The 12,446-nt window shown below is 51.7% G+C and overlaps 1 protein-coding gene across 1 annotated transcript in view; it reads right to left on the reverse strand.

Annotated features, from left to right (window-relative positions):
* LOC127582803 (trafficking kinesin-binding protein 1-like) overlaps window positions 1-12,446 on the reverse strand; it is a 42,776-nt gene that overhangs the window by 23,296 nt on the left and 7,034 nt on the right. The window contains exons 4-6 of the mRNA XM_052038369.1: window positions 10,326-10,520; window positions 3,229-3,305; window positions 2,752-2,868 (exon numbers count right to left, since the gene is read on the reverse strand). Of these exons, the coding sequence (XP_051894329.1) occupies window positions 2,752-2,868; window positions 3,229-3,305; window positions 10,326-10,520 (389 nt within the window). The remainder of the gene's footprint in view (window positions 1-2,751; window positions 2,869-3,228; window positions 3,306-10,325; window positions 10,521-12,446) is intronic.

The following is a 12,446-nucleotide window of genomic DNA, read 5'->3' on the forward strand; positions in this document are numbered from 1 at the left end:
AGAGGGCAGCACCAAACACCAACAAGTGAGCTTTGATGAACCAAATAGTGGGGTTGGGGAGGGGGGATGGGGTTGGGGGTTGGGGCTTGGGGTGGGGTGGGGGTGGGGGGGCTTCCAAAATTAAAGAGAAAGGACAAACTTCCCCCCACCCATGGGCAGAAGATTCAACACCCTGAAAGCACACACCACCAGGCTCAAGGACAGCTTCTGTCCCGCTATTATAAGACTATTGAATGGTTCCCTAGTACGATAAGATGGAATCTTGACCTCACAATCTACCTCATTATGGCCTTGCACCTTATTGTCTGCCTGCACTGCACTTTCTCTGTAACTGTAACACTTTATTCTGCATTCTGTTATTGTTTTAACCTTGTACTACCTCGATGCACTGTGTAATGAATTGATCTGTATGAATGGTATGCAAGACAAGCTTTTCACTGTACCTTGGTTCATGTGACAATAATAAAGCAATACCAGGACAATTAACGTTTAGAAGAGATCAGCAGAATGGAAGAGGACGTTAGGCAGCCCTGATAAAGACAGGAGAGAGGAAGGATCTGAGCTCCGAGAAACATTGACAGTAAATGCAGGGCATGGTGTAGATGAGAGGCACAATAATCGTGGAGGTCTTCAATCTACATGTAGATGAGGCAAACCAAGTGAGTAGTAGTGGTGTGAGGGCCATGGAGTGGACAGGAGGGTTTTCTACACCAGTGCATTGAGGCATCAATGAGGAAACATGTGCATTTTAAACACAATACTGTGTAATGATAACATGTTAACATATGATCTTATAGTTTTGAAAAGTGTGACTATCAAGAGAGTGGGTAAACTGGCTGTCATATTCCAAAATTCCCTCAATTCTAAAAGGGTTCCCACAGATGGAGGGTAACAAATGTAACCCCACTACTGAGGAAAGCATGGAGACACAAAACAGGCAACGGTTGCCCAGTTGGGCAAACGTTACTGGGGAAACTTCTAGTATCTATAATTAAGAAGGTGGTAACAGGGCACTTGGAAAATAATACAATGGGGAGAATCCATGTGGATAATCACATCTGACAAATCTGGTGGAATCTCTTGAGGCCGAGCTGGCAGAATATCTTTTAGGGCAAACCATTGGGATTGATGTATTTGGACTATAAAAGCCTTCAATAACCTGCCACGTTAAGAGATAATTAAACAAGATTGGAATGAACAGTATTGAGCATATCTACTGATAAGGATTGAGGACGGTTTAACGGACAGAATACATGAAGTAGTCAGTGAAAAGCAAAGTAAAACTGCAGATGCTGGAAATGTAAAATAGAAACAGAAAATGCTGGAAATATTCAGCAGGTCAGGCAGTGTGTGTGGGAAGAGAAACAGAGCCATCAGCTCTTCATCAGAACACAGTTGGTCTCAGGTTGTGTGGTTGTGACGGTGAAGTGCCACAGATATCACTGCTGGGTCCAGCTGTTCAGTCTGCATCAGTGATTCAGAAGAGGGATCAAGTGTAATACATTCAAGTTTGCTGGTGATACAAATTTTGGTGGCAGTGTGGGCTGTGCGGCGGATACAGACAGGTTAAGTGACATGGCAGACGGAATATAATGTAGTAAAATACGAGGTCGTCTAATTTAGTGGAAAAAGTGGAAAGATGGTGTCTTTGTTGAATGGTGAGGGACTGAAGGTCTTTAGTGTTCAAAGGGATTGGGTGTCCGTGTACACCAATCACTGGAATCTAATGTGCAGCTACAGCAAGCAGTTTGGAAGGCAAATATATGTTGGTCTTTATAACAGGAGGATTTGACTGGGGCACCTTGCTTCAATTGTATAGCACCTTGGTGAGACCACATTGAGAATCTTATGTTCAGATCTGGTCTCTCTGGCTGAGGAAGGACGTACATGTGACAGAGAGCAGCAAAGGTTCACCAGAGTGATTCCTTCGATGCAGTATTGGCTGTATGAGGAGACAACCATCAGTGTGGGAAGGGGCAGTCCTGAGGAAGTTCTGCCTGAGAGTCACAGAGTTGTACAGCACAGGAACAGGCCCTTCGGCCCACCACGTCCATGCTGACCTTTCTGTTCATCTATATTAATCCCATTTGCCTGCACTAGGTCCGTATCCTTCAATGCCTTGTTTATTTAAGTGCCTGGCTAAATATCTCCTACATGTAGTGATTGTGTCTGAAACCACCACCTCCTCCAGCCACCAGTTCCTGATATCAACCACTCGCTGTGTAAAAAAACCTTCCCCTCAGATTCCCTTTAAACTCGTTCCTCTCACCTTGAACCCATGCCCTCTTGTTTTTGAAACCCCTGCCATGGGAAAAAGATTCTGACTATTCCATTTATGCCTTTTATAATGTTATACACTTCTCCCAGGTCAACCCTCAGCTTCCTTCACTGCAGGGAAAACAAGCCCAGCCTGTCCAGTCTCTCCCCATAACTAAAGTCCTCCAATCCAGGCAACATCCTGGTGAGTCTCGTCTGCACTCTCTCCAGTGCAACCACACCCTTCCTGTACTGTGGTGACCAGACCGCACACAATCCTCCCAAGTGCGGTCTAACCAGTGTTTTGTAAAGTTGCAACATAACATCCCAACTCTTGTTTTCTCTGCACTGACCGATAAAGGCAAGTGTGTCATATCCCTTCTTTGTCACCCTGTGTTGCCACTTTCAATCTGGGTCAGTCGCTCAGCCCTGGTCAGTGACTCCAGCCTGGTCAGTCCCTCCGGCCCCGGTCAATGTCTCTGGTCAAGCCCTCACCTCCTCCGTAGTTCGCTGCAGCTGCTCTTCCAGGTATTCGTTGCTGTCTGTCAGCTCCCGGTTCTGTTTGAGGAGAGATTGCCCAATGCGAGCAGCCAGCTCCAAGTCGCGCTCCTTCTGTAATCAGATCGACACCACCAGATCAGAGAGCAGAGAAGCATCAAGCAGCTCCCGGCAAGCCCAGAGTGGAGAGTGACCTGTGGGGAGACACACAGGATCTCCCCACACCCATCCAAATGTCATTTCTTCAAGAATTTCTCCAACTCCCATTGAAAATTCCTTTGGAGTCTGCATCAAGCACCCTTTCAGGCAGCAAGCTCCTGCCCACCACAATCCTCCTCAGGAACCCCGCGCCCCCATGGTTTCTTCTAGTTTGTTCTCTCTCTTCACTGCTCAGCATCGTTCCCCTCAAAGGGTTTGAGCAAAGGAAAACACAATATTTCACAAGGGTTTCATGGAGGAAAGTTGCACGCTCACCTCTTCCAGTAAGTGTGTGACAGCCTCGATGTCGTGGTATGTCTTGGTCACCTGGCCTACCCTCTCTGCACAGAGAACTATGAATCAAAACACACCAGGATTAGTGTCTGTCCTAGCCCTGTCATCCACAGCCTCCCCAACCGCTGTACCTGAGGGCTGTCTGTGCTCAGAGATTCAGGAGCCAGTGCTCAAGACTCCAAGTCCTGTTCTCCTCTCCTCTCCTCCCACTGCAGCAGGAGAATTTAACCCTTTACACATCTGTGCCAAATGTAGGCAGATGGGACCAGCTCTCTGGACAACATGGTTAGCATGGACGAGTTGGGCCGAAGGGCCTGTTTCTGTGCTGATTGACTCTCTGACCTGTGTCCCTGAAGCATCTACAGGCTGAGTGAAGCTAGAGATGCTTCATGGTTTCATGTCCCAAACAACTTCCAATAAAATACATCAGTGATAAACACGTAGTCACTTCTTACACAGGAAGATAAAAGGACAGTTAATCCATTTTAGTGGGAAGTTATTTGAAACAAATGTAGGGTCAAGACTCTGGGAGATTTCCCCTGCCCTTCTTCCAGTTGTGCTGTGAAATCTTTTCCACCTCCAGTTTCACAGGGACATGTCAGAACCTCAACATGCAACAGTCCCTCAGGATTGGACAACCTCAGGCCTATCCACTTGGTCACTGCTCTCTCCTGTACCTAGTTCCTACATCCTTTACTGTCAGGGTTCCACTCTTCCTGCCAACTGTTTGGTTACGAAGCAGGTGCCTCAGGCACACACATCAATCACTGGCATTCTCCTCCGAGTGAAAGGGGGTCTGAAGAACATCTCCGTGAAACAAAGTCAATTTGAAATCAATGTCCATTAATGTTGCAAACTAAAATCAAGCAACTGAGTGTTATACTGAAGTATTGCAACTCACTGGCTTCAATGATTCACACAAAACCTCAAGAGACAGAGAAAGCAAGAGATGAAACATCATTCCTTGACCATCTCACCCGAACCAGAAGGGTTCGCTGAAACTAATCAGACAGCTTCACTTCTGTTCATTTCTGTGAATATCACCCCATCTGATCTCAAGATTAATGATTAATCTTCTCTCTCCTTTACAGCCCACAGAAAGATCACATGCCCCCAATTAAGCCCTTTGACCACCCTACCCCCATCCTAATGCTGCCCATGTGAGATGTTACTGGGGGCTTCTACAGAACCTCCACTGTCTATGATTCTGGGATGAGCTGGATAGCTCTTCCATAGAGCTAGCGCGAGCTTGTCGGTCCAAATGGCATCGGTCCCTGCTGACAGCTTTCCGTGAACTTGTGATTCTGAAAATGCTAACCGTTTCCTTCTGACAAACACTGCCTGATGCAGGGCCAGGCTACCTCCCCTAACCCCACACCCAGCACATGAGGAGGGGAGCGTGATGGGGACGGGAGGGGAGGTTGATTGGAACACAATGGGGGGAAGGGTCTCAGCACTGCACCATCTGGTGCGGGTCCCTGGCAGCCCTGGACTCCCGTCTCCGTCTCCGTACACCCTCCCCCCCACACCAACATCGCTCTGGAGATACGTGAGCAATGCCATGTTCCACTTGCACCGATACCCCGCCCCCACCTGCGTCACTGGCGCCCCAAACCCACCGCTAATTGGGATTTATTTTCATGCAGTGTCTGAAGGCGATTTGTAAAATGCAGACTGACAGCTCACATTTAGCTCTCTGCTTCCCAACTTCTTTGCTCATTAATTCTGCTAACATTAACCCTTTGAGGTTGCCCCAGTGGCCAGTGTGGTGCTGAGCTCTTCAGGAAACTCCAGGATCAAACCCTGAATCCTCCTCGACCAGCACTCCCAGACCTGGAATAAAAACTGACAGACCTCTTTGATCCAGGATTGGATCTGGACACAAATCTGCACAGCCAGCCCAGTCAAACCCCTTAAGTCCTCACCAGCAAATCCGGGAACTCCATCCCCAGCAGCAGTGAGGGAGCACCGTCACCACAAGGACTCAGTGGTTCCAGGGGCATTTCACCACCACCTTCTCAACCTTGCCAGTGAGACCCATCCCACAGAGGCAGCAGAATGTGAGGGGTGCCTGCCACTACGTCAGAGTGGGGTCAAGTTTGCTGTGACAGTGTGCTTCAGTCGAATTGCCCGACAACACCCGTGAGCACAGTTGACCAGGAGACCTGCTGCCCCTGGGGAGTGGTGGGCTCAGACCCCCAGGGGGACGGCAGATCGCTGGAAAGAAAATAACAGACAGACACGGAAATCCACCATCGAAACAGAAACTGCTTGTCAGAGCAAAGGCCTGAAACACTAACTCTGATCCCCTCTCCATAGACGCTGCCCAGCTTGGTGAATGTTTCCAGCATTTTCTGTTTTAATTGGTGGCAAGAGGTGGTGGCGACTGAGAGAGGACTCCGTCGGTGGGGAGCAGAGGACAGGCAAACCTTTCAAAGGTTTCACACAGAGTGAATCAGACTTGGAACACAGAGACCAGCCATTCAGTTATCTGCTCTGAGCCCCAGCTCCCTCCCACCACTCACCATCTCCCCAGCCCTATCCATGTTTCTCTCTTCCATGTGTTTATCCAGCTTCTCCTCTCTCCTGTTCCCCTACCCAGATGGAGTATCTGTCTATCGCCCCTCTCCACTCTCCGTCCCGACGCAGGGTGCCGACCCAAAACGTCGACAATTCCTTCCTCCACCCAGATGCTGGTCGACCCGCTGGCTTCCTCCAGCAGATTGTTTGTTGCTCCTGATTCCAGCATCTGAGGTCTCCTGTGTCTCTGGTTCTCCCAGTCTTTCATTCCAGAGTGAGATACTTCCACGTTCCTCAACTTGCTACACACAGACACCTGACCCACATCAAGTCTGCACACTCAGTCCATGTGAGGGCACACAGTCTGTGTGAGAACACACTCAGTCCGTGTGAGAATCACACACACAGTCAGTGGAAGAATTGCAGACTCAGTCAATGTGCCCAAGTCCCATTCTCACACTCTGCACACCCAGACACCACAGAGTCTAGAACAGTCTGGAGAGACGGGGCTCACTCACTACTCTGACTGTTGCTGAAGGCTCTCTGTCCGTCGTTAACCAGCTACAGCTTGGTTACCCACTGCCCAAGCTGTGACTTTCACTGAGGGGCTCCCTGAGGGGCTACTCACTGACACAACCCAGGGTATCCATTCACCTCTCACTGAAACATTTCCAAATTTTAAAGCATCACTGATTCAACACATCCAGCATTGTTGCCAGTCTGAGAAAATGTCTCCAGAGGGAGTGTGAGTGTGTGAGTGAGTGAGGTGAGAGTGAGGATGAATGAGTGTTGATGTGAGTGTGAGTGTGCTGGACCTCAACAAGCAATGCTCCCCCCCTCTCAGCACCTCGTACCTTGCCCCACACCAGACTGCAACATCTCGCTGATGCTCTCCCACTCCGCCACCGAGTTCCCATTGTCTTTGCTACCTCCACTGCTCCACACATCCATTGTTAAGAATTCCCAGCAACGAGCCAATTCCCAGAAAAATCTGCAGATGAAGGTTCCGAAACACTGCTCTGTGTGGCGTCAGGGAGAAGCGGTCGGCTGCACTGCTCTGGCAAGCAGCTAGCCGACGTTTTATACAGCGAGCCCAGGACGTGTACCTTTGAGGAGTTCCATCGTCTGAAAGCTGGTCCAGTGGCCTCAGCCTGGGTTATAAACACGTCACGACCAACAGCTCCCAGCAGGCAGGCTGGGGCACTCGGAGACAGCAGCCTCACTGCTCATTACAGTCTCCAATCATCACTAACTAACGCCCCAAAACAGAAGGGTCTGTTCTCTGTGCAAATAATTTCTGGAACATCACTCCAAGACGAGTTATTATCGGCTTTTTATCCCAGCTCCTAGTCACTTCCCATTGGCTCAATAGACAGATTCACGATCACACCTCTACACTGACACACATACACACTTACACATCTACAATCTGATACACTTACACTGCATGCCACCACACTCGACGACCACACACTGCACATTGACACACATACATTCCGAGGCACCTGTGCAATCGCATGTCGATACATTCACACACCTACACTCTGACACACTCGCACACTCCTGCACTGACAAGTGTCCCTCCCGCCACACCCAGCTGCCTTCCTCGGTGCTTGAGATGTCCCACGTCCGGATTATCACACTGCCTCGGAAGTCCAGGTGCACGGCGGAACCCAAACAAAACAGTGAGTGAACGTGAGTCAGAGGGAAGCATGGAGGGATGAAAGGGGAGGGAAGGAGTTACTTAAAGAAACAGAAATAGCTGGTGAGGAAGGAGCAGGGTCTGGGGGCGGGGTGTGACGGGGTCTGGGGGCAGGGAGTGACGGGGTCTGGGGGTGGGGAGTGACGGGGTCTGGGGGTGGGGAGTGACGGGGTGTAAACAGCTGTAAATGCTAAGAGGCAAAGCAAGAGAGATTGACTCAGCAGAGGCTCCTCAGACAGTGAGGACGGGGGAGACAAGCAGCCCCTGTCCCACCTCAGAATGGAACAGAGACCCAATGACACAGGGCTCCCTCATCACGTCTGCTGAACACAACAGATTAGGGTATCACGGGTTTTCTGGCGGCTCTGATAGTCATCCTGTGACCCTGCCAGGAACTCAGAAGGGGTGTGTGTGTGTGTGTGTGTGTGTGTGTGTGTGTGTGTGTGTGTGTGTGTGTGTGTGTGTGTGTGTGTGTGTGTGTGTGAGATGTGTATGCGTGCGTGTTAGCTCATTGCCCTCTGTTGCAGTGTGTATAACCATCAGACAGATGGAGCCAGGGACAACTGGAATTCTTCTGTGAAGCCGGGGCTGGGTTGGAATTTAATCTGCTCAAACATAAATCCCAGCACTGGGATTCTTGAGTTGGGCTTAACTCTCTGACTGGAGTAACCAGGAATAGAATAATCCTCGTAGTGTTATATAATCCCTCACCTTTACAGGTCAGAAACAGGTCATTAGACCCCTCTGTGCTGGTATTTCTGATCCACATCAGCCTCCTCCCGTCTCCCCACCCCCCCGTCTCCCCACCCTCTATCTCCCCCTCCCCGTCTCCCCACCCCCCGTCTCCCGCTACACCTCTCCCCCTTGTGTGTTTATCGGCCTTCCCCTTACACCTGTCTCTGCTGTTCCCCTCCAGCCCTCCCCTGGGGTGGGGGGGAGTTTCTCCTGGATTCCCTGTTGATGACACTTCTGCCCCAAACTCAGCCCCCCTTCCCACTCCCTACGTACGATCATTATATCGACCTCCAGCAGTTTAAAGAACTCTGTCAGACCTGTCAGACTTCAGGGAGAGGAGCCGCAGCCTGTTTAACCTCCCACCTACAGCAAGTCGACCCTCTGTGCCAGTGAAACACAAATGCACTTTCTCCAGTGTCTCGAAAATCTTTCCAAAATATGGAGGCCGGAGCGTTCCCAGTCCCCAGCTGTGGGCCAGGAAGAGGTCGAGAGAGAGGCAGCGATGCGTAAAAGGTGAGAGGTTTTCTCCCTTTGTATCAAAGACCAGAGGGGAGAGGTTTAAGGTGAGGAGTGAAAGATTCAGAGGGATCTGAGGAGGGATTATTTCCTCCAGAGGGGGGCTGGAATCTGGAACGCACTGCCTGAGGGGGTGGAAGTATCTGGGCAAGCACTTGAATCAGCGAGGCAGAGAAGGGCACAGACCCAGTGCTGGGAAATGGGATTGGTGTGGATGGGTACCGGAGGGTCAGCATGAGTGTGTTGGGCCCAAGGGCCTGCTCCTGTGCTGTGTGACTCTATGGATCCAACCAACATGCCAGTTTGACACCAGTGGAGGATCCAGCAAGTGTGGACCTGCCCGAGAGCCCAGTCCTGCACCAGACTGTCCGGCACACTTCCCTCCCCTCGCTGTGCCACTGCCGATGGTACCTGGCAGCTTGGCTCCCAGGGTTCCAGGGAAGAGGAGCCAACCAGGAGTCAAGGGTTGGCCAGCTCTAGGTCACGGATTGGGAGAAGGATTGGAGTCAGGATCGGGGTCATTGGGGTTGGATCAACAGGTCTATTGTGGTCAGGTGGTGGGCGGAGGGTGACCAGGGGTCTGTAGGAGGTCCTGGGTGGAAATTGGGGGTGGCAGCATAGTCCCCTTGAGGTAAACACGAGAAACGACCCAGGGAACAGGGAGAGACGACAATCCGGCCCACCTCAAGCACAATGGAACTCCATCGCCCCAGTGTGGCATCATTCCTCACGCATCAGACATGATCTGGCCTGCCAATCATCACAGCCCCACCCCACTCCCAAAATTCTGACCTCACTCGATGTCGGCGGAAGTAACTGCTCGAGACTCAGGAATTCCCACATCTAGGATGCTGGAGGAACTCAGCAGGCCAGGCAGCATCCGTGGAGAAAAGCAGGCGGCCAAAATTTCCAGTCAGGACTCTTCTGCTGTCCTTAAGAACAGTCCTGACCCAAAACGTTGACCGCCTGCTTTTCTCCACGGATGCTGCCTGGCCTGCTGAGTTCCTGCAGCATCATCGTGTTTTGCATCTGGATTCCAGCATCTGCAGTCCTTTGTTTCCCTAATTTCCACATCCATCCCTCGGGAATGGAATGGAAGGTCAGGTCAGAAGGTCAGCAACATGTCCTTGAGAGAGGAATCTGCCGAGGCCATGCGGGACACATTCACTCCCATCCAGTTTTGTGTACCCTGCCGGCACTCCCAGGCATCCAGCTCCCCATCTTACACCCCTCCCTCCCACACATTCTCCCTCCCTGTCATCCCCTCCCACTTTCTCCTCCCTTCCACCCAATGCCTCCAGTGCCCCCTCCACTCACTAACCCTCCTCCCCCCTCCTCCTCTCCCTGCCCCTCCCCATATGCCCACCCTCTACCTCTCCCTCCCAACCTGAACCCTCCCCTCCCCTAAACAAGCTCATTCCACTCCCCCCTCCCTGCTCCTCTCCTTCCTCCCCCTCCCTCTTCCGCCCCCTCCCTCCCATTTCCCTCCCTCCTCCCCTCTTCCCCTCCCACTTCCTTCCTTCCTCCCTCCCTCTCCCTCCCCCTCCTTCCCTTTCCCTCCCACTTCCTCCCTCTCTATCCTCCACCTTCCCTCTCCCTCACTCACGGAAATATTTGAGTGTCTCCTCGATCTGCTGCGGGGTGAGGCAAATGTTGAGGTTTTCGCTCACGAGCGGGGTGTGAAGCCAATCGTCGTGGCTGTAACCATAGACGGCGTCGGCCCTGAGTGTGTACCTTGGCACTCCCTCCTCCAACAGGCTGAAGATCTCCACCTCGGGGACGTTCTCACTGTAACACACGTCTGTGGAGCAGAGGAAATAACCTCAGGGTCAAATGCGTGGGCTTCACGTGGCATGACACAAGCTGTGACAGCTCAGAACTGGGCATGGTGAAGCACTGTGGACCGTCAGCAGCAGAAACATTCCCCACCACAATCTGTAACCCCCTGCACCAGGGGTCCCTCACCGGGGATCAACCCTGGATCAATGAGCAGCAGAAGGGAATACTGGGAGCAGCATCAGGGATATGAGGTGCCTTCCTGGGGAAGCTGCAGCTCAAGAACAAGTGTGACAAATGGCAGAGATCATCCATGGCAGGTGGAACTGAGCAATCCCACAGACAAAAACTCCAAACAAAACTGCCAAGTCCAGTTGTGAATGGTGGAGGAGGAATAAAGAGCCCCCGGGTGGAGATCACAAGAACATCCAGGTCCTCACTGACAGCAGGACCCAGTGCATCAGCACCAGATACAGGCCTTTAGCACCACATTCCATGATTCCCCTCGGCACCTTCCTGAGATCCCGACCATCACAGAAGCACTGCAGTTACTCCGAAAGCACCTCCCAAACCCACGACCTCCACAACCAAGGACAAGGGCAGCGGGTGCAGGGGAACCCCACCATAGGTCAGTTCCCCTCCAACACACAACCATCCCGATCTGAAATATATCGCCATTCGTTCATCGCTGCTGGGTCTAAATTCAGAGAGGTAGGGGTGGGGGAGCTGGCCAACGTCAGGGCAGATGTGAAGTGTTAGGCAGAGGGCCTGAGTTATAGGGAGAGGCTAGGCAGGCTGGGACTTTATTCCTTGGAGTATTTAAAGAGGTGTATAAAATCATGAGGGGCATCGGTGGGGTGAATGTGGACACTCTTTTTCCCAGGGAAAGGGAATCAAAAACTAGAGGGCATGGGTTAAGATGAAAGACTTAAAAGGTATCTGAGGGGCAACTTTTTCATCCAGAGGTGGTGGGTGTGTGGAACGAGCTGCCGGGGGGAGTGGTTGAGGCAGGTATGATAACAACATTTAAAAGACATTTGGACAGATACATGGATAGGAGAGGTTTAGAAGGATATGGGCCAAACGCAGGCAGATGGGACTGGCTTAGATGGGCATCTTGATCGGCATGGATGTTGGGCCGATGGGCCTGTTTCCGTGCTGTGTGACTATGACAGAGAGGGAGGAAGGTGCAGAGCTTTAGGGAGGGAATTCCTGATGGGCCCTGAGCCCACAGTTGGTGGGAGGATGGGAAATGGTGTTGGGCAGGAGACCAGAGGTGAAGGAGCGTAGAAACCTCAGAGGGTCATAGGGAGGAGGATTGAAGACGTGGAGTGCTCTGGATACAAGGGTGAAAAAGTAAATCCCTGCCCGTTCATAGATTTAGACAGTCACTGATACACCAGGAAAACAGACCCTTCGGCCCACTGAGTCTGTGCTGACCACCAAGCCCCCATTTCACTGATCCTACCCTAACCCCACGCTCCCATCAACTCCCCCCAGATTCTACCCCTCACCTGCACACTCAGGACACTTTACGGCAGCCAATCACCTGACCTACCCGCACGCCTTTGGGATGTGGGAGGAAACTGGAGCACGCGGGGGAAACCCTCACAGTCACGGGGAGAAGGTGCAAACTCCACACAGACAGTGCCGGAGGTCAGGATTGAACCGGGGTCACTGGAGCCGTGAGGCAGCGGCTCTACCAGCTCTTGTTCAGTTATTTATGGGCAGACACCTCTGATGGTGGCGTTCATCCCTCACTCCTTGAGTATAAAGTGCCGTTCACGAAGTGCCTGCTCCTTTGAACTACTTATAGCCCCAGGGCCCCAGGGTCCGTCAGTCTGTGGCTCAAGGACTCTCACTCCTCCCAACCCTGGGCTCAACCCACTGGCCTGACATGGAGCGTCAGCCCCCTCTCCTGGTAGAAAACCTATACTACAATAGCAGGGAA

The sequence above is a fragment of the Pristis pectinata genome, chromosome 25 (genome assembly GCF_009764475.1).
Source record: "Pristis pectinata isolate sPriPec2 chromosome 25, sPriPec2.1.pri, whole genome shotgun sequence".
Lineage (NCBI taxonomy): Eukaryota > Metazoa > Chordata > Chondrichthyes > Rhinopristiformes > Pristidae > Pristis > Pristis pectinata.